The 26300-nt window shown below is 50.9% G+C and overlaps 1 protein-coding gene across 8 annotated transcripts in view; it reads right to left on the minus strand.

Moving 5' to 3' along the window:
- Positions 1-3325: 3325 nt before the first annotated feature.
- Positions 3326-26300, minus strand: part of PHKA2 (phosphorylase kinase regulatory subunit alpha 2) — a 72441-nt gene continuing 49466 nt past the window's right edge. For 2 of the 8 annotated variants that reach the window (XM_047843570.1, XM_047843569.1), the window contains 18 exons: positions 25901-26045; positions 25564-25642; positions 22453-22616; positions 21523-21702; positions 18334-18422; positions 17304-17437; positions 16748-16904; positions 15850-15929; positions 15558-15636; positions 15322-15451; positions 14620-14721; positions 12312-12430; positions 11530-11559; positions 10038-10091; positions 8044-8214; positions 5978-6031; positions 5057-5257; positions 3326-4475 (listed from right to left, as the gene is read on the minus strand). In XM_047843570.1, the coding sequence (XP_047699526.1) occupies positions 4305-4475; positions 5057-5257; positions 5978-6031; positions 8044-8214; positions 10038-10091; positions 11530-11559; positions 12312-12430; positions 14620-14721; positions 15322-15451; positions 15558-15636; positions 15850-15929; positions 16748-16904; positions 17304-17437; positions 18334-18422; positions 21523-21702; positions 22453-22616; positions 25564-25642; positions 25901-26045 (2139 nt within the window). In that variant the 3' untranslated portion in view covers positions 3326-4304. Of the gene's footprint in view, positions 4476-5056; positions 5258-5977; positions 6142-8043; positions 8215-9921; positions 10092-11529; positions 11560-12311; positions 12431-14619; positions 14722-15321; positions 15452-15557; positions 15637-15849; positions 15930-16747; positions 16905-17303; positions 17438-18333; positions 18423-21522; positions 21703-22452; positions 22617-25563; positions 25643-25900; positions 26046-26300 lie in introns of those variants that run through there. The other 6 variants (XM_047843571.1, XM_047843573.1, XM_047843576.1 and 3 more) reach the window with 6 other exon arrangements.

Here is a 26300-nt window from a genome sequence, read left to right on the forward strand (position 1 = left end):
TTCCTTCCCTCTGCCTCCCAGACGCAGTCCCCCTAGACCTGCTGTGCCATGAAACCCCCCTCCCCTCCGCCTTGAGCTACTGCCCGCGGCCCTGCTTCCCTCTGCAGCAAACCTCTCTGGAACTCACGTGCCGGTGACAGAAATGACAGCTAGCAGATGTCCTGGGAGGCCTGTGCTGGGAATGCATCCCAGCAGGTTGGGCAGTGTCCTTCCTCAGAGGTCTTCAGCGAGAGGCGTTTTTTCATCCCGCCACGCTCGTCCGTATTCCCGCGAGCCGAGCAACGCCTAGCCTGAAGTAGGCCCTAATAGATGCTTTCTGAGCAGTTCATTTTTCACAAGGGTTGACATATTGCAATGAGGCAGAGGGACGCATCACATGACTGCAGAGTTCATCGGTTCCGATTATCCCACTCCTTCTAAGAAGGCGTTTTTGCCAAAAGTGCACATATGTTCCTTAAAAACACACATAGTGGTTTTCTGGTGGAATTGTTCCCTCTCCCCAACCATCCAACACTCCATGTGTTAGACTCCAGAATAGTCTCTTGTGGTTTCAGTTCCTCTCATGCCTCAGAGAACTCTCTTGGTAACTCAAGGACATGGGTTTTCCTAAACGGCTTTCTGAGGAGGGCAAAGGGACACCGGGCTCTAAGAGGGTGACGGGGAGGCTTTGCTTTCTCCTCGCAAGCAGAGGAATCGAATCGGTGGCCAAGTCTGGGAGAACAGAAGGCATTCTGGGACCATGCAAAGTGCAAAGACACAGAACAGATGGCAGGGATTTCAAAAGCATAAGAGTCACCTTGAAAGATAATGGCGCCAAGGGAGGGGGAGGGAGGCTTTTGTACCCTCTGACAACAAGGAAGCAGGGAAGACAAAAGCCATTTGCCAGACTTGCGTGCGTGTCTGTAGAACTGAGTGACGGTTCTGCTGTAATTTACATCAAGGGAGGCTGAGCCTCCTGTCGTCTTGTCCAGAAATAAATGGTATCAATCAGCTGACAAACTGTTTCTCTTGCCTCCTGATCTTCTGGACTTTTTTCTTTTCCTTTTTTGTGTGTGTGTGTTTTTGTGGGTTTTTTTTTTTTTTTTTTTAAACACAGGGAGCATCTAACTTCTCTCTACCCAGGCAGCTAATGTGTAACAATCTCCTGCCATTGACTAGGCCTCAGCAAAGTGGCAGAAGCCCTGACTTCCTGACAGATGCCCGCGCCCCCCCGACCCCGTCAGACACTGGCACGACCCAGAGACCCTCCTGCCCCTGGCCCTTGGCCCGGCTAGGAGCTGCCATTGGAAAATCTGGATTCTCGTGAACGGGGAGCTCCAGGTTCTGACCGCCAGAGGCGGGGAGCGGAAGGCGTGATCCCTGGGATCCCCTCACACTCAGCCCCGTGCCAGTGTGCGGGCCTCGTGTGCATTTGACGGGTGGGCAAACAGGGGCGCACAGAGGCTACGTAACTCACCCCCAGGTCACAGAGGTGGGATGGAAGGCTAGCCTGACCCGGAGACAGAACTTTCTTCCTTGCTGCTGGCTTCACCTGGGTCAAAGCAGGGCGAGCAGCAGGTGGGGCGGCTGACGGATTTGCAACGGATGTTAAAAGAAATGTTTGTTCCCGGCTCTGCGAGAGGACATGCTACCCCCGCCCCACGCCCAGCACAGGTCAAAACTGGCCTTTCTGCTCTGAGGACAGAGAGAGGAAAAGAGCAGCAGGGGCTGCCGGCCGCTCTCTCCCGGCATGGAAACCCTGTGTGCCGAGGCCAGGACAGAGGCGGCTCGGGGTCTCTACCGTCCCCCTGGAGCATCTGTTCCCCGCGGCGGCGTGGGCCTCCGCTGCATCGAGCGTCAGAAGCCTGTTCTCCTTCTTTGAAGCTGACAGCTTGATGCCTGTGGAAATGTGATACTATTTCAGGATTTTATTTGAAAGAGGCTTCAAAAGAGTGAATCGAAGGCTCCGTTGAACTGCTTATTGTGGCTCTTCTCCCGGCCCGCATCGCGGTTGGTGAGCCCGAACACGGCATCTGTGGTTTTGTACGTCATCCACAGGCAGGTGATGTTCTAAATTAGCATCTGGCTCATTCTGGAGTGCTGTAACTCTTCTTGAGCTTTCTTCCAAGAAGCAACCAGGACTTTCACAGCTGGTGCCTTTCTTACATCGTCTGTGTTTCAAATGATCCTCTAGGAAGTCTATCAGGTAAATTACACGATCCTTGTTTATGTCAAGCGTGTCTTAAAGACACTGACAAGCGAGGCTATGAAAACGTTAGTCTGAAACCAGGGTGGCTGTGACCACCTCCGAATCCCAGACCCTCAAAGGCAAATGAGACCAAACAGGATTCCCAGGAAAGGCAGGGCACGAACAGGAAGCGCTGCAGGAGCTCGGGGGAAGCGTGGCGCGAGGCCAGGTGCCGCGTGGGCAGGAGCGGTAGGCCAGGCTGCCGGCACGGGCTCAGATCTGTGCCGATGCTGGTGCTCTGGGCAGGCCCCACCTTCCGGTCCCACACCGTGTTGTCTCTCTAACACCGCCCCCGCCCCCCTAAAGCGTGCTCATCTTTTCACACCAGCCTGCCTTGCCGGGGTGAGGTCCTTGAGTGCCGAGTCACGCCTCCTGTATCTTTGTGTTCCCACACCTGGCACAGAGAAAGTGTTCAACACGTGCTGACATTAATAGGGAAGGGAAAGAAGAGAAGGGGAGAAGTCCGGTGGAGCAGAAAGTGCGAGACGCCGGGGCTTTCCTTTATGTAACTACCCTGTGCCCGAGCGAAGAAAGTACTGTGGTTTCAAGAACAGGAGACAAAAGTCACGAAGTCACCTGTGCAAGGCGAGCCCAGGTTGGGAGCACTGAGACGTGGACTTCTAGACCATCTCTCCCCTGGGTCTGGACCGGAGAGAGGCTCTTCAGCAGGAAGCGGCAGGAACGCGAGGCCACCCCGCCTCTCCTGCTTCAGGAATGACCATCAGCACTGCGTCTGGACTCTGGGTGGGGCCGGGCACCCCCGGGTCCCCTCAAAGCAGCCAGAGCATCCACGTTCTCCACCGTCACGCAAACCCCAAGCCACAGGCCCGTGGCCACGCCCCCCTTCAGAGGCAGAGCCACCACTAATGTAACCCGTCACAGTCGAGCCGCCGGGGCGCACCAGACCACCACCACGCATCTACCTGTCCTCCGAAGTTTATTCTTCACGGGAAGTGTTCCCCTGGTGTTGCCCCATCCCCTACCAGGTAAGACCAGACCTAGAGAAAACCCCATTCACCAGAACATCGGCCCAAGACTACACGGCCCTGTCCCTTGAGGATGTGTCCTGGCTCGACGTCCAAGCTCCCCAAGCACACCTACCTGGGAGCTAAGAGGAAAACGCTCCCACGAGAAGGGCTCGAGTCGCCAGCCTGGCTCTCCGCTAAGACAGAAGCACTGCCTGTGCGGCAGCACAAATGGCATCGGGCACCGTGTACTCCTCGTGTGGCTCCCCGCTTGCCTGCCAGGGCTGTCACCCTATGTGGAGGTAGGGGGGGGCACAGGCCTTCCAGAGGGACTCCCTGCTGCTCCAGCCCCCAAACAACAGTTGGCCCAGCTAGAAGTGCTGGCACCTCTTGGCCCCCCCCTTTTTTTTTTTTTGCTATATTCCAGATTTTTTTTTTAAATAAGGCAGAAGAAATCTCTAATTCATAAGCAGCCAGGATAAAATCCTTGAAGACCACAAGCCAAAGTTAACTGTGAACACTCTTCTAAATCTCGGCAAGAGAGGACTGTCACGCAAAGGTAGCCGTGCCAGTAAAACGAGAGGCCTAGAAAGAAAGCAAGGCATAAGAAAACCAAAGTTGCACAGAAAGACAGAGTTGCTGTATTTGGTAAACAGTTTGGTCCACAGGCCACATCCTGTTAAGATGTCCCCCTTGTCAAGGTCCGCTCGTCAGACGCCCGCTGCTCGAAGATCTTCCCATCCTTGGAGGTGTCACTAGCATATCTGACCACCTGACTGCTTTCGGGAACTCTCGGTGAAAGCCAATTTAAGCTGGCCTCTCCGTTCACACTGCACTCAAAAGAGACCAGTTTCTAATTCCTCCTCATCTGGTCTCTTGGAGTCTGTTCTGGCAAACGTCACAGGGAAGCGAACCTAGACAGCGACCCCATGGTGCTCCCTGTGGGGACACACGATCCGTCGGCTCTGTGGCTTAGACACACACTGGTTTTAGGTCGGTGGCTTCCAGGGTTTCTGAAGGGACGTGGTTTTGTGACCACACCGGGGATCCTGGAGAACAGGATGTTCCCGACGAGGCTAGGGAGCGAGGGACAGACTCAGAGCACTGAGGCCCTACTGCATCTGGCAGCCTGAATTGGGCAGCAGTTCCTGCAAATGGGAAGCCACTGCCTTTGTCAGGTAGGTCATTGTCCCATAAGCCCCACTCGGAGCGCTGTCGTAAAAGAAGTGGCAAATGCCAGTGACTTGGTCTTTCTCCAGGGTATCCGTGGCTCCAATTGACATCTGCAACGGGAAAAAACACGAAGAATGAGCAGCATTCAGCCCCCCGGCGCTGTGATGGCTGTGTGCGCTGGCGATCAGGTTGCTAGAGACCAGCGGCCCCCAGAGAGGGGCTCTGAGCCCAAGGGCAGGAGTCAAGGGTGCCCAGGGCCAACATCCAGCCTCTCCTCTGGGGGCCACACTGTGCTCCCGCACAGGCTAGTTCGCAGTGCGCGATGTCTCTGTAGCGAGAGCACGGCTTCTCCTACCTGGATTCTGGCCGCAGGGTAAGTGGTCTGCTTATCCAAGGCCGTATCCACAGCAAGAGTGGTGCTCGCACTAAAACCTAAGCCACAACGAGTCTATCCATTTGCAAAGATCTTTAGGTTTCCCAAGCGGCCGTTGTGCCATTTTCTAACCAAATGGTTGACTTTTTTTTTTTTTTTACCACCATCTGTGGTGACATTTTCTTTGTTTGAGAATATTCTTTCCTACTGGACACAAAATCCTCAGCCTTGACAGAGACACAGGCCAGCCAACCCGTCACCTTGCCCCTCTCTCCGTCTTGGCTGTGGGGGTGACTAGGTGGGCCTGGACACACTCACCTGGTCCTGTAGGAACAGCTGGTTGGCCATCTGCACGATCTGGTCCACGTGGATGATGCCCCCGATGCTGTTCATCTCCGTGTCTGAGAGCAGCGTCAGCACCATGATGGCCTCCACCAGCAGCTGCCGGTACTCGGGCTGCGGCACGCGGTTCAGCACCGACTCAACGTGCACGGCGAACTTGATCTCCTGTGGGGTCATCTGTCAAAGGGACCGGCAGGGGGGCAGGAGTGAGCTGAGGCCAGACAGCCCTGTGACCAACGTTGACCGTAGCACCCCCTGGGCCCAGGGCTCAGCTCCAAAATGCTGCCTCCTTTCTGGCCACATTGATTCCACCAGCTGGAACCCTCTGGAGCAGGAGGCCAGGAACCTTGCTGTGCGGGTGAGTTGGCCTTGTCCTAGCTTGATGAACCTACCCCCACTGGACTGGGCCGTCCAGGGGGCAGGGCCCTTTTCTTATTCCTCTTGCTTCTTGGTCACTCCTTGTGCCATAAAGCATGGTGTCTCGGGTGGGACAGGAACTAAAAACTCAATTTGTAAAAGAATGAATCGGAAGAAGGAAACCTGGAAAGCGTTTTCGGTGGAGGGGGTCGAAGGGGACTGCGTGAGTGCCCAACAAGGGTGGCGGGCAGCTTTGCTCTTTTCTCTTAATAGCACTTTAAACAGCAAATGTATAGATCTTGGCGGTCAGAAATGCTATTTCTGTGAGGACAAAGAAAAGGTGATGCCGATAAATGCGGGAAAGAGCAAAACTGGAAGGTGAAGTGCCTCAAGAGATGGACTTACAAAAGGCCTGTGTGGACGTAGCACACTTGAAAGAAGCGGGAGTGTTAGGAGACGGTGAAAGAAAGCCCTGGGTGGGGAGGGGGGAACCGTGGGGGGTGGGGGGGTAGGGGTGGGGGACGGGGTTTCTCATCATACCTCTCTTGTCGTTGAGGACGGGAGCACATAACCGTCGATGGACAGACCATGGCACTGGAGACAGAACACACACCGCACAGTTCAGATTCCAGGAGCCGATTAGTAAGTGTGCACACACGTTCGCACACACCCAAGTCACTCTGCCCTGGAAACCTACATGGGGGCTGAACACGCCAGACTGTCAGTTATTTTTAGAGAGCTTGTTCTCACTGCCCACAGGCTGTTTTCGATGGAGCGGTTCTAGGGAACCAGCAGGCATCTTTCAGATCCTGTGTGAACGATGCCCCAGGGAGCCGCGGGGTCCTCCTCTGTGGCAGCTCCGCCTTTCACTTGGCAACCAGGCCCTGGCGGCTGCGAGGCACCCTTTGGGGCCACAGAAAGGGATATTTTCACGGCTCCTGCTGGTGAAGTGATACTTCTGTGCCTTTGCAGGCATCTATTTTTGAGATTTCTATAATAAGCACCAATCACAAAAGACTTGAGCACATGCACAGACATGCACACGCACACCCATGTATATAAATATCAAGCGCCGGCTCAACGCAAAATGCGGCTTTTTCATAATAAGAGTGTCTTGGTATTGAACTAGTGGAAGTCTGGATGGAAGCGTCTGATGCCCCAGGAAGAGTGGGGAGATTTTCTGGGAAGTCTGTTCTCCTCTCACTGGCTACCTTCTCAGTCCCGGTGCGCTGGCGGGCCGAGGACAGAGTGGCAGCAGTGGCCATACCTTCTGACCGCAGGTAGAAAAAGGAGAAGCAGAGGCTTCTGCGGGATCTGAGGGCTCTGCTCCCATGTGAGGACCCGCTGCACAAGGACAGGGACCATTCTGACCTCCCCATGCCCAGTTGCATGAAGACCTCGCTCTCCACACAGCAGAGAGGCTAAGGCTCCTTAACGGACCACTGGCCCCTGCCACCGGAGTACAGCCGCTGCGAGGTGCTATGCCTTTGGGAAGGGGGTTGTAGCGTGTGCTCATTTGGGATTACTTTTCTCTCCTACTGTGAAATGAATGAGCTAACAAAAATAGTTTTAAGAAAAAACTGGTCCTGCCCATGGTTCTTAATTTGCACGGAAGCCTTAAACTGAGGCAGACTGTGTGCAAGGAAGGATGTGCGTTGGGGCTGGTGCGGCAGGGAGACGGAACGTGGGTGCGGACAGCAGAGGGGCACGGCTTCCCCGCTGACCCCCGGCACTCAGGCCCTCCTGCATTAGGGTGTGTGTGGTGCAGTCTGGGGCTCCACCGTACGGCCGTCTCTGACGGCCTCTGCAGACATTTCCACGTCCCCAGACAGCCGGGAAATGCAGCCCTGATGGCCACAGAGTGGGCAGCCAGCTAAGGGGAGTGGGTCTGGGGTCCCCCCATCCTCTAGGTGGAGAGGCAAAGGTGGCCCCAGGTACATTGGGGTTTGGGGTGACTCAAGGCACCCGGGAGCGGACACGGTGCCCTGCAGACAGGGGGTGCTCGATCGTGTCGCTGAACGGTGGGGACACCACACCCACTGGAACAGGCAGGAGGCTAGAGCCTGCGGGGGCGGGGGGGGCGGGGGTTCCAGGCCCTCTACGTCACAGTGTTTTCAGCCAAAGCCTTCCCTGGTTTTTGTCTATCTTCTGACATTTCTGTGTTCCTAAAATATGTCAAAGGTGGTCCCCTAACACTCGGGCTGCCACCTTATCTAACTTGCTGCGGTTCCAGCCGGCGGTTCTGAACCGGGATGATTTGCTGCGCGTCCCAGGGACATCTGGCAATGTCCAGGGATATCTGCGCTTGTCACAGCTGGGGGTGGGGGTGCCACTGACATCTAGCGGGTAGAGGCTGGGGATGTCACCGAGCATCCTGCATATACGGGACCCCCCCCCCAACAAAAAAAGAATTGCCCCGCCCCAAATGTCAGAGGTGGAGAGACCCTGCTCTAGGCTGGGACTCCCCAAGCTTGGGGACTGGCTACCTGATCCCTGCAGGTGCTGCCATGCCTTGCAACGCAATTAACGGGGATGGTTCATTCCCCTGGGAGTGTCCGTCCCCCAGAAACAAGGCCAGTGGAACGCAGCACAGCGGCCAAGCTTACCTTCTGAAGGATCTTCCACACCTTCTGGTAGAATCCCACGGGGACCCTGTTGATGGCTCCGTCCAGCCTCCTCCTGCGTAGCCACTGGCCCTGCCGCTCCCCCCAGCCGATGTGATGCCCGCCAGAGTCTGACGATGATGTGCCAGTGGGCGAGGATGGGGTGCTGGATCTCTGCAAGACAGACAACACACGGCCTTCAGAAACCTCGGAGCCGGCAGCCGCAGGGACCGCTGGCCATCAAGAGGGATGACTCTGTGACCTAGTCAAACTACCAGACCACATGTCCAGAAAGGAACAAAGTTCCTTAATTTGACTTGTGCGTTTCTTGAAGCCGGATGGATTCTTTCCTGTACCGGTTTGGTTATGGGTCTCCTATGTATTCTTTCTAGCCCTCAAGAGGTAGCACGGCAGCAAAGGACCTTGACCTGACAGGGAGGCTGAGCAGGTAAGAGTGAGGGCTCTGGGGTCAGTCTGTGAATCCCAACTCGCCATACCTACGTCAATCCTGAACACTAGCTCCGGGCCTCGGCTTCATCTGTACAATGGGTCACGGTCGGACCTGCTTCAGGGAGCTGTGAGCACTCACTGAATACAGACGCAGAAAACCCCGAGAGCACACCTGGCTTGTGGTAAGTGGTCACAGGAGTCAGCTGTTACCACCGAGGCCCTCTGGCACTGCTGTAGGAGGGCTCAGAGAGAGAGAGAGAAAGAGAGAGGGGGGCGGGGGCCCTCTCAGAGTAGGTGAACCTCTTAGAGGTGCCATGACCCAGGGGCATAAATGCCCTGATGCCCACTTCTGCAGTGCCACAGGGAAGCGGTGGTCACCTCCCTGTACTCTAGGTGCCACAGAGAAGGTAACATAATATGGGGGCAGGCGAGAGGGAATGTTCTGGAACGAAAGACGAAAAGTAAAGGCAGGGAATCTGGCCCTTTGGCTCGCTTTCTATTCTGCCTGTTCTCAGCTCGGGGCCGGCTGCTCCCTGGGGCCGGTGGTGGCCTCCAAGTCAGAACACACGCTTTACTGAAGCGGAGGGAGAGGGCGTCCTCCTGTTCCCAGCCCCCAAGCCCAAGGCCGGACTCACTCTGGCCTCCGGGAGGGAAGAGCTGGGGCAGGGCCAGCAGGCCCGCCCACGATGCAGATGCAGCTCAGAGAGGCTCCCCGTGGGGGCCTGGACCGGGGCCTGGAAGCGGAGCTGGCTCAGCGTGGGGGCGAGGCCGTGCCGCAAGCCTCCCTGTGGCTGCGCCCGCGGCCTGCTTTCCGCCGGAGGACGGCTTCTAACCCGTCCATCTACAGGGCGGGAAAGGGATAACCCTCGTCCTTACACATCGTGTTCCGGACTACCTGGCACTTTTATTGCTCAAGGCATATCAAACTTCAAGGTTTAAAAATGAAATCCAAATGGTAAGCGTGCCAGCAGGGCAGGAGGCAGGAGTTTTCCCTATGTGCTCATTTGGACTTCATCGGATCTTATTTTGAAGAGGCTGTTAGGCTGGGTTATTCCATTGGGCTCATTACTGCCACTTAAATACGGCAACAATTAGATACAAATAAAAGTAATTACAGCCGCACTCATCAATGACTCAGCTGGTTTTCTCCTAGTTTCAAGAGGAAGATTAAGACTCACTTCTGCAATTAGAATATTTCCTAGTCCTCCACTTGATCTGGGGCCTCAAGCCAAGCCGGGGCATTAGGAGTACAAGGTGCTAATCACTCAGCAGGTGCAGGCGGTGGCTCACCGTCAGAGCTCCAAAGAAAGGCACAGAACCAATGCCTCAAAGGTCCCAGAAGCTCCTGGGCCAACAAAGCTCAATTCGAGAACTTCGTGGCTTTCTTTCTAGACTCTCTTCAGAACGACAGTCAAATGAAAACACTTAAACCTGTTCAAATCTTTGGGAGTTAGGGACGAGGTAGGTGCACGAGAAGGGCAACAACAGCATTCAGACACCACAACACGAGGAGGCGGTGAGGACAACAGGCGGGGTGCGTGGTTTACCGCAGACTTGGAGGAATGTGCACTGCTGGCCACGGCCTGGCTCACAGAAAAGAGCTACAAAACAAAGAGAGTCCACTCAGTCATGGGCAGTGACACGAAAGGACACACACAGAGAGGAGGAACGCACAAGGCATGGAAAGCACCCCGCGCAAAGAAGGTGCACGGGATGCGGGCGCACAAGTCTCACTCACCATCTAGGCCGAGGGCGCCAGGCGCCGGCCAGCGCGGAGCTCTGGGCCGTGCAACGGCGAACTTGGGAAAGGCTCTTTCTCAGACTATGAAATGTCACCCATCCTAGTCATATGTGGATGTGCCTCGCCAAGGTAGGGCACATTTTATTTTCCACAGTCAGAGCCACAAACTGCTAAGCTTTTATGTGAAGAGTTTGAAAAGCTGCAGAGACCAATAAAATACCTACCCGTGACCAGCCATTTAGCATCTGGCACCTACTGCCATCCAATAGATATTTGTTACGTGAACAAACACGATCAGGCGGATGACCTTTGGCCAAACAGGCATTTCTTCATCTAAAAACCCCCTGAGCTTGCAGGGGGCAGGGCCTGCGCCCAAACCGTGCATCCATGGTGTTCTCGCAAAAGCGAAGAGAAATTTAAAATGCCAAGGCACCTATACAATTTTGGACCGAGACCGTATTTCCTTGATATAAGTGGCCCAAAATAAAACTGGCACTGGCTGAATCTAAGCCTACCAAAGTAGATCATTTTGTCCCCATAATATGTAAGGATGGTATTAAATGGAGGCAGAAGGAACCGCCCACATCCCCCCACAGTGAGCCACTGCCGGGATATGGTGCCACCGAGTGGCTAGCAAAGGGAGGTGTTCGGAAATGGAGCAAAATTAGCCTGGAAGACGACACACAGAAGCTGCATGTCACTGTATGACTCCTCTACGCTCTCTCAGTCACACACGTTAAATCATCAGGAACGCGCTTCCGACTTTCTGGAGGGACGAGGAGGAAGCACGTCCCAGGGGTGATACGAAAGAGTGGTATCCTCACACTGTTTTCCTTGCAGGGTTAAACAGTGCAGATTCCCTCACACTGTTTCCTTGCAGGTTAAATTCCCCCAGGCAACCTGCAGACAGGGACAACAGTATTCTTTCTATTCATATACTCGATGACCACATTTTACCTTTCCCTATTTACTTCCCTTTTTTTGAACAGAAACTCCTGCCGAGGCAGAGCCCAGAACCATCTCTTTCACAGAGCATCCTATAAAACCCAAGAGCTTGATAAATGGACTTTTTTAAAGGCATGGGGCAAGGCCGTTTCCCCTGCTCTCAAGTCCGGCACTCTGCCTGTCCCCAGGGCTGCCCGCCGCAGTCCACAGAGTCACCTCCGCTCAAGCCCATTGGACGGGCAAAACCATTCTCCACGCAATCGCTCTCCGTATTCCCAGCCTCGCTTTCCGCATGCAAGCCAGAAAGGACACGAAACACACACGTGAAGGACAGAACAAGACAGAGGTTTCACCTGTTCATCAGCACTAAATCGCCTAGTCATCTGAAAGTAAAAATACAGCAAGAAGTAAACACAAGCCACTTTCGAACCAAGGATGCCCTACCTCTTCTATCACCCTCTGGAAAATCCAGGGAAGTGCTGGCCCAACTGCTGGGTGTGACCCATTAGCACCCCGTGGACTCCATCTAGCGAGTCACCACCATTTGAAACGGAGAGGAGAACCTGAGTCCGTTTCTCACTCAGGTCATGGTCAGAAGGAAGCTCTCCTCCCCTCTGTACATAGGTCAAGTCCTAGCACCTGGGAACCCGGCACGCTAGGACTAAAAAGCTGCTGCCTTGCAGTCCTGTGGGGTCAGTTCAGAAGGAATTTACTGTGAAATAAAAAGCGAACAAAGAAAAGAGACACCTGTAGATGGTGGCAAATACAGGTATCATGAGCATTCCATCTTCTTTCTACATTCGTCTCGCCATTTGGCGTGAAGGACACATTTGACGGAGAGGTGATTCAGTTACGTTTTGCGCAACTCTACTTTTGGGATAGCTGCGGCCCACCACCGAGAAGCGTGGTTCTCGGCAACAGAGACAAACGTGGGTAAGGATGTTCTCTGGAATGTTCACATAATTTTTCGCTATCTGGGTAGAGTGTGTTCAGATTTCAGGACAGAGGGGACCTCACATCCTCTGCGAAGAGCAGGCCGCACCCTGCATGCCCTGGGGTTCTATCACTTTCTGAGGTGAGTCCAGGTATGAAAACCACTTCTTTCCCGGCACTGCCACCGAGAGTTCCGTCTTACCTGTTTCATCTCGCTCCTCAGCCTGTTAATGCCACTCCTCTCGGTTTTGGTGACTCCCGTGTGTCCCACCTCATGGATGGAGATGGCAGGGCTGGATGTGGAGGAATGGATGGGTCGCACTGGAGGGGAAACGCACAGGGCTCTTAGATACTATTAGCAGCCCCCGCCCCGGGGGAGGAATGCGTGCGATGTGCGCATTTTTATCCACATCTGCCCCACGTGCTTACAAACTCCATTAGAAGAGAGCCTCGTCGGCCCTGACCAGTGCTCTGTCTCTAGCACTTGGAACAGCACCTGCCACACAGCGCGGGCTCCGCAGGCGTCCAGCGAATGGGTGAGAGTGACCATCGCTTGAGCAGCACGCAAAAAAACCAGAGCGGCCATAAAACCCTTTAACGAATTGTTTTTAAAAAATAATTTACTCTCCAAAAGCACACCTTCCTTGTAAAAAATGGAGACCACTCAAATAAGGGACCTTGGGACTGGAGAGGGAAGTCCCAGGAGAACAAGCGGCCCCAGGGCCCCGAGTGGAGAAGAACCCACGCGCTCCCGCCATCCCCTCACTTCCAACCCGCTCTAGCGGCCTCCGGACTCAGGTCTGTCTGCGTCCTGCCCCTCCCCGCTAACCGGTTCTCTGTGCTTCGGTCCCAGCTATCGTTCGAAAAGGCAAGTGTGATCACATCACTGCACGCCTGGAATCCTTCTAGGCCTAGCTCTGTCTTCAGGATAAAGCCTGCCCGACCTGAGTCCCACCTACCCCTCGCAGCTCCACACTCCTAGCCAGGTACATGGTGCCGGGCATTTGTATGTGCTGCTGCCTCCCATCCCACCTGCTCCCCTCTGCCAGGCGCACCTTCTCCTTCTGCAAACCCAGCTCAAAGGCCACTTCCTAGAGCAGCTCCCCTGGGTGCCCAGCCTTCCCACCCAGCCCTCAATGAAGCTATGGGAGTAGAGGGCACCGCCTAGGAGACTGGCGACAAATAAGGAGCCAGGGGACACCAACATTTAAAGGACAGCAGGGAGGAAGGGAGTCGCAGAAGAATCCCAAAGATTAGCTGGAGAGCGAGGAAGGACACCAGGAAAGTGGAAACCAGAAGCGAAAGGGGTCTGAGGAGCTACAGTAGGGCCAATGTAGGGTGGGCAGTGGCTGGAAAGATCTCTGACATCTCAGAATTTAAAAAAAATTCTAAGACTATTTGAGTTTCCTAACTTATAAAAACTGAACAAGGACAGAAGACAATAAAATGATGTTATGTGTAAGACGGACCTCTTCTGGCCTTGCTTGCAACCAGACATATTTATAGCTTTCTAGTGACACTAGTCTCTTCTCAATTTTGTAAGCATCTACAGCTTTATAATAACAAATTTTCAGTAATTATCTGCATCAAACCATGTATATGATTTTGATGAACAGAACACATAAAATATTTATCTCACATATTTACGTTTCAAGGACTGTGCATTTGAAAGAACTGGAAATTACTTTTGGAAAAGGATCTCGAGCGCTCCTCCTTCAGGAAAGGAGAAAAGCGACCAAAACACGTCTGATTGCATGATGCCGCCGCCTTTGTTTGCTGGCTGGTGTGCGCTCTGGGGAAAAAATACGAAGTACCCAATGTCCTTCTCATTAAATAAAAAGAATGACAGCCTGCACGGCGTTTCTTTGGCGTGATGAAATAAATCTGCCAATGTGTCTGCAAATCATTTTGCTTTATTAGGAGGAGAGATGATAATTGCTTCAATTATAATTAGGGAGCATTTGAGAACAAAATTCCACCAGGACTTGGGCGATTCTACTTCCTAGCACAGCAAAGAAGGTTCTGGTACAGATCAAAACTCAGTGAACAAGATGGAGTGAAGCTCAGTCTCTCAGCACGAAGGTGCTGACAGCATGTGGAGGACCCCGCGCCCCTGAAGGGTAACGGGAGTGTGGCCGAGAGTGCTTCTACCCAAGCCAAAGGTGGGGCACGCAGGAGCTGTGAAAAGACAGCCCTTCCACCCCTACACCCTGCTCACCTCATCCCTCCTCACACCCGTGCACAGGGGCCAGTGGAAGGAGGGAGGGCGCAGGCCAGAGCGCAGAGGGGTGCACACCACACCCACGTGCGATGGCAACGCTCTCAGCAAGCCTACGAGGGGTCACAAAGGCCTAGGAGCCCCAATCTTGAACCCAGGGACCGTCCATCTCCCTAAAGCAGGAAGCCTACCCTCGTCTATGCCGTCCACAGTGGCGGTTGTAGGCAACCCTGGGCACACCAGTTGGCCCCCTGTGCCGCTGTCCCCGGAGGTGAACTGAGCATTCACTTACCGCTTCTTTCAACGCCAAATTCTTTTCCACTCAGAATATGGTGCAGAAGGTTTTTCATGTCAAAAGGGCTGAGGTTCATCAAACTTTCAGAAGCTTCTTCTCCTACAAACAAACATAAGCGTCTCTGACATCGGGCTGGTGGCGCAGAGTCGGGTGGGCCTTGAAGAGGGGGTAGCAAAGGATGCTGTAGCAGGCCTCCCTGCTCGGGGTGACCTCACCACTGTTTCAGGGCCGAAGCGTGCCACTCCTCGGTGATGCTAAACGCTGCGGTTTCAATTGTGTCTTTACTTAACACTCAGACACATCCTTTTTCACCCTGTGATGGTTCCCAATGTTGGAATGCATCTCGTAGTCGATTTACACTTTTAAATTGGTAGGATTTCTCCCAACAGAGGCATTATGAGATGCGGGATGACATCCCACCACAAGGAGACACAGTAAGGGACTTAGCTGGCCGGAGCAGGGCACAAGATTCTAGTACCTCCTTCTCCCTGACATATGAAATTCAACAAGGTGCGCTGGCTGGCCTGGTGGAAGTTACATCTAAATGAGAGAACCTGGTAAAGCGTGAGCACACACAAAGGCCTGGAAGCCCCGGTTCCAGGATACTTGGGCAGGCTCCCCCTAGGGGCGGGGAGGGAGGTGCAGGAACCCCACCCCCCCCCCCCCCCCGCCCCCCGAGTCCACCTGCGTACATTGTACCTGAGCAGTTCAGGCTCCGTGCCAGCTCCGTGGCCATCACCTGAATGATCAGTCCAATCCGCAGTCTGAGCATCTCCACGAAGAGGCTGGGCTGCGCCCTGACGTACATGGCCAGGTAAACCACAATCTCCTGACGCAGACACACGTGGAGACAGTGTTTCAGAGACTGGCTGCTGGAGAAGAGGCCCCTGCGCCTGGAAGGCGGCTGTGGCCCTGCCCCTCCCCGGCTCGCTGACCTGTGTGAGGACGGCGATGCTGATGTCCTGCCCGCTGGCTTCGTAGATGAGCTTTGTGAGCTCCTCGGGGGGCAGGGGCCTAGGAAGAAGCATCAGGACGTGAACATCATGAAAGGTGCCCAGGAGCGGTGCCTCCTCGCCCTCCATGGAAGAGCCTTATTTTCCTGCTGGAAGCTCCTGAGTGACAGTGTTTTTAAAAAGACCCTCTTCCCACATGGTGGCTGGCACTGATGCTTTCCGCACAGTCCCCCACAAACCTCAGCCCCCCCCCCCCCCCAGGCTGAAGACTTACGCAGAGATGGTCTTCTCCCGGGGCTCTGGTGGCAGGCCCACTGTGAGCTGCTTCTGGTGCGACAGCAGGTCCGTGCAGGCCTACTCATTTAGAGAAAAGGGTGAGGGCCACGGCGACAGCAGGAGGGGAGGGGGAGAGCGGGGGTGGGGTGGGGTGGAGATTAGCAAGGCCAGCAGGGAAGGGTCACTCCCAACAGAATCAGAAATTTACCTTTACAAACTTTATGACCCATGGTGTCCTTTATTCAAAAATTCATATACAGACCCCATACTGAACAACCTAGGCAGGGCTGGGTCCCTGTGATCTTTGTGGCCTGGGCCGGGCTCTGCAGGGCCCATTGGGGTATTTAATGCCCATCCACTGTAGCAAACACATTGGATCCCCGGATATCCTACAAGGGAGATGAGCTGTCACGAGTCCTAAGATACCAACGTTAAGGGTTAATGAGCATATTACAGTCTTAGCTTGCCAGTTTCTCCATTACTCACATAAAACAAATACCATCATCTTACCATAACACTGAACTCTAAGGTCTTAGAAAGCAGTTCTGGATTTTGCAGGGCCTCGGGGCTAAAACGGTAATGATGATTATACTGCAGATGTGCAGAAATAAGAACGCTCTGTTTAAGGGTGCCAGGCCACAGAGCATTTTCATTTGATTTCTTGGTAAACCTCTTTCTGCAGCTACAAAGGAACAACACTAATCAACTTGAATCTCATTTCCTCTGCTTGTCTTCCAAGAGCAGTGGGAGGTCAGGAGAGGAGGGCCTGTGCCATCCACGTATGAGATAACTGGTTTCCTTTACAAATAAGAGGTGCTTGCCTCCAGCTTTCCTAACACAAAGAGGGCATGGGTCTACAAAGAACAAACGGACTGCCCCAGTGCACTTGCTCTGACCTCTGCCAGGACCTCCACTTTCTTCCGGAGCAGGCCAGAGATGTAGCGAATCAAACCCCACTCCTGGTTCAAGCCAGCTTTCCCATAGAGCTCGCTGAGGAGGTTGTGAACGGTGACCCCGTGCTGTCCGGAGAGATTTGTGTCCCAGCTGGGGCCCCTGTCAAGAGAGAGAGAAAATCCCAGAAGTATGACCTGGAATGCTTAAAGGCTGGATTCACTTGGCAGGGAGGAAAATGAATCACTGTACATTCTGCCAAACTTTGGGGGCCTCCCCGTGCCTCTGAGTCTCACCAAGAGGGCTCCATCCTACCAAAGCACCCCTTCTATTTGAAACAGAAGCCTAACGTAAACAGGGAGATCCTGGCCTCACTCAAGCCTTCTCGTCCTGAGAGGCCAGAGCTGGTGGGTAGAGGAGGAGACAGAAGTCGGCTCATGGTGATCCTGGGTTTTGTGGGTGAATATAATCATGACCTGCTCTGCTGGAAGACCAGGAAAACGACAACAAAGAGTCCGGGAGCGTGGAGAAGGCTCGAGCTGGTGAAGACCATAAACTTACTTTATTACATACAGAATGTACAGAATGTCTGCTTGGTCCTGTAGGTTTGAACAATCTTTCAGCTGCTCAACCAGCTTGTCACAGTCCACATCACCATGGTCATCTCTGGGCCACTGGAAGTCGTCTTCGGGGGCCTGGCCATACAAAAGCCAAACAGCGAGGGAGAGGGGCTGAGCATGTGAACTTTCAGAAGACCAGGAAGTGACACACCAACCGGGTCTTGAAACTGTCACTGCTGTGCTCCAGGTTTCATTGACTCTTCCGTAGCTTTTTATTTATATGCTTTACTATTTCTGATCAGCGAATCATTGGGTTAGTCAATGTCTGAAGAGCCCAGACGGAACAGATGAAGATATGTGTATTTATGCAACGTTCAAAAACGGGTTAAAACGAAGCCCTGGTGTTTGAACTCAGGCCGGCAGTTACCAGCGGAGTGGAGGGAGGAAGCAATTGGGAGGGCACAGGGGGCAGCTGTTTCCACCGGTCCCCCGGTTCTAGCCTTTACGCCTTTCTCTGTATGCTGTACTGCAATAAAGATCTTTTTGAAAGCAAAACACAAAAAATATGTAAGTTTTAGACAACCTCCAATTGAAGTCAGGTTAAAATATTCTTCAGTAGACACTGAATCTTTCTATTCACGTAGGATAAAATCATAGACAAACTCCTAGATAAAACGAATTATAGGAATCAGTGGGAACACCCTGACATTTTATTCTCCTCAGGGATCTTTTTACTTACTTCCTCTAGTGAGACAGATTCTGATGCTGGGCAGAAAGGCAGTAGCCTTTTCCTACATGCAAAGTATCAAGGTTTGCATCAAATGCATTGTGGATACTAACAAGAGGCAGATCGCAGACAACCAAGAGCGGGTTCTCACTGAAACCCAGAACTTTTAATCCCAAAGGTCCCGGACATCAAAAAATGTTCACTTTTGAGTTCAACCCCGTAAAAGAGTTCTTGGGAGTAACACCAACATCGAAAAACATTACACTAAAACAAAACAAGACAAAAGTGATTCTAAATACTTTACCTTGTTTAGGAGTGGCTGAGGAGAATCAACAAGATTTAGTGATTTACGGTGGGTACTTAGAACTTTAGTTGGCAAAGTCATGGGAACAACTGGAAAACAAAAGAATAAAGAAAGCCCTTCTGAGGAGGAGGAAGGATAAGATACTTCTTTTGAGCGTTACGGCGACTACTCCTTACCCAATACAAACCGACTAAAGGAACGATTACTTATTTAAATTAATTTCAGCAAGAATTTACCAGGTAGCCACATCATGTGCTAGACCTGGGAACGAGAGGTGAGCAGGACACCGATCTCGCTTCTCCCTCCTGGAACTGAGGGAAACGACATAGCATCTGAGGACTGGAAGGGGCCTTAGAACTGATGGAGGCCGACCTTTGTCCTTCGGATGAGGAAGATGGGAACGACAGAAGGAAGAGCATGTGTTCGGGGTCACTGGCCTTCTCCTCATTAAGGTGTCGGCTTCCAGAAGTCCAGTGTGCATTTCACTTCGCCAACGCCAGGTGTTACCACTGCTGGTGTTTAACCACCTTTGGATGCTATCATTACCAGTTATTTATTCACCAAACCATCTGCGTCTTCCAGGCTAGGTCATATCATCTTGGGAAAAGAGGAAGTTTTCAACAGAGAGAGGGGGCATATTTATAAGGCAACTTACACACCTCCAGTTTACGCTAGTAAATTAAACACACATTTTACTTCCTCTCAACCGACCACTAACACTGTAGAAAATGATTTTTTTTTTAAAGACAAATCCTCAAGAATAGGGGAAAGCAGGGGTGACAAGACAGTAGTAATGGCATTTTGGAAGTGGGGAAGCTGACGGATGAAAGATAACTGACTTAGCAGACAGAAAGCAAAGGACAACCAGAGCCCAAGCCTGCAGTGGGAAAAACCAACGGTCAGATTTGTATCAGAGAATCCTCAGAAGTCTCTCCTGCTGCACTAAAGACCTCTGAAACTGGGCTCCAGAAAGGGTGTCCAAACATAAGGAAGACTGCGGAGAAGCGGTGTAAGAAGCAGGGAGCTCCTTAGATCCCTTCCTCAAATCCAGACAGCTGGGCAACTGCCGTGCTCACCCCGACAGAAGACTAGAGGGTCTCTGTGAAGAGGGTAAAAGCTGCAGGTGGGGTATGTGGCACACCTAAAGGACGTGCACAGTCCTGAGGTGGAATAAGTGACTATATAGCTCCCAGCAACCGGACCCTAACGTGTCAAAAAGGAGACTGAAAAAGAGATGGTAGGGTGTCTCTGGGAGATCTCCCCAGCCCGCACCCGTTAATCCCACAGGCTCCACCTACACGCTTAGAGACTGTCAAGCACGAGCAGGTAACCAAGAAACACCCAACACTGGAGGAAAGACTCTAGTGTGGAAGACAGAAGCCAAAACAGGAAAAATTGACTTGGGGGACCTGAAAAACGTTTGGGGAGAAGAAAACGTGAAAACAAAACCAAAAAGTCCTGCTGTTAATATTCTTAGAGTAATAAGAAATTAAATTGCATGCACGAAGCAAGAATGGGTGCAAATCAGAGAAGAGAGATTTAAAACCTGATAGCAAAAGTGAAAAAACTCAATCGAGGGGGTGGAACATAAAGTTGAAGCAACTGCCCTCAGAAGAGAGCACAAGCCAGAGAACCGGAAGACAGAAGAGAAACGCTAAAGACTTCTCTGAGAGGGCAACAGTGGATTCACAGGTGCTAGAGAGAACAGAGAAAATGTAAGGAAGGAAGCGAGTCAGGACATTTTTCAGAAAAACTTTACAGGACTGAAAAAAAAAAATTCCCAGGGTTGAAAGGGCCCACTGAGCCTCCAACACAGGGGATGAAAATATACCCAGATCGAGGCACATCCCTGAAATTTCACAACCTGGGAACAGAGAAGATCCTAAAAAAAATTTCCAAGAGAAAAACAATTCATATTTGAAGGATCAAACACCAGAACAGGATTAGATTTCTCAAAAGCAAGCCTGAAAGCAAAAAGACAGTGAAGCGATGATTTCAAAATTCTGATGAAAAATGTATTTTCAACCTAGAATTCTATAACCGAACTCTCAAATGGATATACAGAATATCTGTAGGTATTTTCAGACTTGCCAAGCCTTGACAGTTCTCTCAACCGAGCACCGTTTCTCGGGAAACTACTAGATATCTTCCACCAGAGTAAGAGAGTAAGCTAAGAAAAAGGAAAAGTAGAGATATAGAAAGCAGGAGAGCCAACCCAGGAGACAAGGAAGTCTCAAGGGACTCTCCGGGATGCTGGCGAAGGAAGATCCCAGGATAAAATCGACATCCCAGACATGGAGGGCACCCAGGCAAACGGGGCAGGGAGCTTCCGAAACCAGCAGGCTGAGGGCTGCCACCACCGTGCCTGCCCCCTGTACCGTTTTAAAACTTGGCGAAGCTATTCTAGAATGTGTTCCACCAAAGGAAGAAATCAAGAAGAACATGTCAAACTCAGGAAACAGGGAGGCCAACTGAAGAGATAAGCAAAGGAGATTCCAAAGATTATAGTAAAGAGAAGTCCTAGGATGCCAGGTGTGCAAAAGGCCTAGAGCACAACCAAGCAGACGGAGGAGACTTGTGGGCTCTACGAAAAGTAGTCCAACTCAGAGACTCATGGATATGACTGGCCTTGTGAAAATTTGTATTGTGGGCCACTGGGGGCAAAGCAAATGAAAGAGAGCAACTTTGAATAAAGTTAATAGTATTCGTGACTTCTAAAGTTAGTGGTACGAACTTTAGAAAAAATAAAAACTGTAATATGGTCACAATATACTATACAGCTCAGTTGAGAATACTTGCATACATACGGTAATATGAAGAGCGAATACTGATTAAACTTGAATACAACTGCCATCACTAGGTTATGGGAAGCGAAGCGTAAGAGTGGTGATTTAAGACAGCTACATCCTCATCCACAGAAGAGGAAGCCAACACATACTGAATAAAAGTCGACACATCAAAAGATTGCACGATACACACATTGTTTTAGAAAAAGAGACATGTAAATGCCAGAAGAAACAGCTAACAGTGGAAAGTGGTCGCCTCTAAGCAGAAGGACTGGGTCAACAAGGAGGAGGCAGGAAATCTCTGCATTTTGTGGTTTTTTAGAATTCTCTGACTTCTAAATTATGCTCATGTATTACTTTGAGAAGTTATTTCAACAGGCAGAAAAGAGTTTTAATAACGCACATGGAATTTCCAAACCCTTTGCTTTTGCCATCACGGAAAGTATATCCCGAGTGGAGTGGATGGCACTGAAAACATGGCTGTCTTCTGTCTTCTTAGAAAGAGGGGGCAGATAGCACTTGGAGGAGGTGCTTTGGAGGAGGTGGTTGATATACTGGTCAAGTTCATCCTCGCTTTCTGTAACTGGACAGGCAAGAGAAAGAGCCAGTGAAAAGAAGCTGCAGAAATATTCTAAATGTGTAACAGTGATATAACATGCAGCGCTGAGTAGATTTAGTGGGAGACAACATTCGGCTATAGATACTTGCACCCCCACTCCCAGAGGGTAACGAAATTTACAAGGATAATTGTATGTGTTGATAAAGTTATCGTCTGGAAACACCTCATCCTAGGAGAAGAAAATGCAGGTCAAGACAGATACGCATCATACCAAGATGAACTGAATATGTAACAAAACCTGAGGGCCAGCGGCTAAACATCTGAACTTTTTGTTTTGCCATGAGTGAGCTAAGCATTAGGGAGTGCCCAGCCCCCATAACCACAGGTCATTTCAACCCAAAACCTTGTTTAATTTGAAAAATGTTACGTACATAGGATTTCATCACTCAAACCCAACCAAACCTACAAACCTAGGTCACTCTACCATTCCTTTGAAAATTCAAGCAGGGGGTTTCTGTCTTTAGAACGTATTTTGTGAAAAATCCTCATTCCTGAGACTCTTTGTCCCTCTAGGTTAAAAAAAAAGCCCCACTTCTGCAGGTTAGGTTTTTAAACCCGCATTTTACTCATTTTAATACACGCGAGTTTCTAAAGCCTCTTTTTTGTTATGTTAACGACCAATCATTTTCTGTGCTTGAGTCTCAGGGCAATTTTCTCACAATGCCACGGTTTAAATATTCAACGAACCACCTGCAAGGGCATTTCAAGCCATACCTTGATTATAGGTATCTTCCAAATATCCTCCCAAGTCGGAATCAGGACTGAAGCTCCCTTCGCTGTCATCATTAAACAACTTCTCATCACAGTCTGGATCCAGGAAGGTCAGATATGTGTAGAAAGACGTGGTAAGAAATTCCGAAAGGCTCCCTAATTTTACTCTGCCAGCCAAGGAGAGACTATGTTAGACATACAGGTGTATGTGGACAGACTTCCACTATGAATCACGGAGAAACGTTTCAACAACCAGATGGTGCTTCTGCCAGAATCGATAAATACATCACTCTGCAGATTGCCCCACATAAGTAGTCAGCCAAGAAATTAAAATGAAAATTCAATACCAAGTATAAAGTGGGAGCACGTAGCATATTAAAAGCCAAAATGAATCATGCTGATTTCTTACTCCCAAACCCAACACAAACAGAAGTCTATCTTACTGAACCGACCAAAGTTTTACAAAACAGACTGAGCAAACCACTTTTAACCAGAACCAAACAAGCCTTGGGGGTTTTTTCTGCCCTAAAACAACTGGACCAGAAGAAAACCTACCATGCAATATGCTCACGCAGGCACAGGTATGTGATAGGAGAGGCAGTCTCAGAGGCAAAGTTCTTTCTAGAAGGAATGCCATGGGGGACCATCCCCAGACCAGAGCAGATGCCCAGCGTGGCCTTACTACAGTTTCAGGCTGGGAAAAGTTCCACTGAAAACTGGAAGCTGGGTCTGGCAGTGTGGGGTCCCGGGTTCAGGGAGCACAAGGGAGGGACCACCCCCTGCAGAAACCCACCACTGTGTGCTTCTTAAAATGTTAGCTCCAGAGGCAGAAGACAATAGGATCCCGGGAGCTACCAGCATCAGATTGGGACATCAGATCAGCATCAGATTAGCAGCTGGAAGGACCGAGAGAAACACTTAAGGAACACACGGAAGGAAGTTTGCGAAGCAAGTGAGTTCGGGGGTGCTGGAGCTTCAATGGGCAAACGGACGACAGCCAGAAACATGGCCTGAGGGAAGGGAAGAAAAGTCTTCCCTTTAAAAAAGTAACATCTTTTTCCCACCAGGGTCTTGGGGCCAGTTCTAATGATTCCTTTGCCTTGAGACTGGGGCCAGGAGGAGGTGAGGGGGAGCGTGGAAAGTTTCTCTCGTTGGAAGTTGAAAGGAGTCAGGTCAAAGGTAGAATGGCAGGAATTTAAAAAGGCTTCTGATAACCAGCTACCCCAGGAGGGTCTAGAGGGAAACTCTGGCATCTAGGGTTTTTAAAGACCCTCAAACCTAAAGGAAAAGCCAAAATGAGACTCAGTGTTAATTATTTCCTTTAGGAAAGGTAGCCTGTTGGAGCCTAGGCACTCCCGTTTCTTTCCACAGTCCTCCGAATCGTTTGCCATGCTCTATCAACAGGAGGCCCTCCAGATCCGTGGGAGCCCTCATCCAGCTCAGCATGGAGGCTGAGGCCTGGCTTCTGGGTTCATATAGAGCTTCTGCACCTATTCATCTCGAGCCCCTCGCCCTCTGAGCCTACAGCTCCTGGTCTGTCAAACAGGAATACAGCCCACGACGACGCAAAGTGAAGACTAAGTCAGACAATGCATCCAAAGCAACAAAGAAGGCATAAAAGTGAGCAATTAACTGGAGACAGTATCCTTTTTGACAATGATTAGATTTCAATTAAAGAGTTTATTTTGCAAAAGTTAATTAGGAACGTATGGTATTTTCTCTTGGCTATAACGCCGTGCACCAGGCGGTAACTTCTCCAAACCGCAGGTGGAACGTTCCAAAGTGCATGCCTACTGCAGTTATGGTGCTCGTGCTGCAAACGTAGATGGCATAATGCTGGGGACGGTCTCACTGACACTCCAGGAGAAGATCGGAGTGGGGACATTCAAGTATATGGCAAAGGCGCAGCAAGCTCTGTGAGCAGGTGTGAACCCCAGCACTTCGAAATAGAGTGACTCAACTACGGGCGTGAGGCTAAGTGAAATATGCCAGTTACAGAAAAACATACTGGACGAGTCCACTTAGATGAGATATCTAGAGACACAAAATAGAAGGGTGGGTGTCAGGGAGAAATGGGGAGCTGGTGTTTAACGGGTAGAGAGTTGGAGTTTTGCAAGATGAAGAGAGTCCTAGAGATTGGTTGCACAACAATGTGAACACAATGTTACTGAACCATATACTTTAAAATGGCTAAGATGGTAAATTATAGGTTACGTGCATTTTACCACAGTTTTAAAAACCACTGCAGTGGCAGCAGAGTCCCTAGTGTGGGGAGATGGGAGAAGGGCCAACTTCAAGGCCCAAACACTTGGCGACTGACATTCTATCAGGGAACCAACAGAAGACTCCAGAGCCCAGGAAGGGTCACACCTCACTCAGGGCTAGCTGTACAGTGAGGTTCTTCTGGAACCCTTCTGGCATATTCCAAAGGATTTGGAGATTAGGGCATAGAAGCTATAGAGAAAACTTCTGCCTTGTGACAGTCAGAGGGTACAAAAATGGAATGGGTTTTCCCAGGAGGTGAGGCCCCTCTATCCCTCAAGGTGCTTAACCATCCCACCTGGGAGCATCTGTGGTACTGTGGGCCCGTCAACTGGAATAGGTATCACTCTACTGAGGATGAGAGGACAATGGTCTAGGCAAGGCCCATTCAAGGGCTCTGCTCTGAGGGCCCCTCAGGGAATCTGTAAAGTTCTATGAATTAGTCTTAAGGTCATAACACACTCAAGTCAATTCAAGGAGTATTCACTGAGCACCTGTTAGATCCCAGGCACTGGGTGTTTTCCTCCGGGCCCTTTACTAGAGACAGACACAGCATTCCATACATGCGTTCCGAGAACGCCACTTTAGAGAGACCTGACATGTTCACCTCCCTATGCCTCAAGCCACCTGGCACCGGTAAAAGCATCACAAACACCCCCAAAAGCAGCTTTAGCGAGGATTCCAGTTTCACGTGGGTGAACGGGTAAGTTTCAACTTCTTTTTTACTCTAAACTCCATGCTTCTACGTTCAGTGATTCATATGAAAAGCGGAGAAGGGCAGAAGACTTTTTAAGAAAGGTCACGGATACCTAAAACAAGAAATAAAAAATAAGTTTGAAAATCACAAATTACCTGGCTCCTCCAAAATATCCATCCTCTAGTTTTCTAATTGTAGAAAGAACTGCAGAATGAATGTCTGAACCATCATTTGCTAAGGGGAAAAAAAAAAAGACAAATTAGTTTATTTAATCTGGGAATACTTTTTGGTTTTCCGGGCATGCGCTGAAATGTTTTCATCAACACGATCTAATTAAAATACTTATGGCATAGAAGATTCCTGACCTCAGAAAGCAAACTGCTGAGAACCCCCTTCAGTACTTAGCTCTGTCTGTGGGACTCATTTCAAACATTCTGAAAAGGGCCCAAACCAACAGGGGGGACACGAATCAGATCAAGTTCATGAAGTTACTGAGCATGGTGTGGGTGATGGGGAAGGTGAGCGTGGGTCTGCCCGTCATCCGCCAGCAGGTGCACAGGTAGGCCAGTTCGATCCTCAGCATCTCCACGATCATCTCATTGTCCAGGGCCAGGTAGAAATGATGCTGGTCGGTAAACTGCAAGTCAGATCAGGCCAAGTAAAAAGCTGTCCTTCATTCCCTCGACACAACCCCAGCTGTCATTCATGGCAGCACTAATCCTTGCATTTTGTTTCCAGAGAAGGAGCTCAATCCTGGCTGTAATCCTCCCCCATCACAGGGCTCTCCCTGCAATCAGACAAAAATTGATCTGTCGCCTGCCCGGGAGCCATAGCTACATTAGCCTGGAAGGGAAAGGTGCATGGCTAGATCCATTTATAGCTCCATGGATGA

Source organism: Prionailurus viverrinus, chromosome X (assembly GCF_022837055.1).
Source record: "Prionailurus viverrinus isolate Anna chromosome X, UM_Priviv_1.0, whole genome shotgun sequence".
Classification (NCBI taxonomy): domain Eukaryota; kingdom Metazoa; phylum Chordata; class Mammalia; order Carnivora; family Felidae; genus Prionailurus; species Prionailurus viverrinus.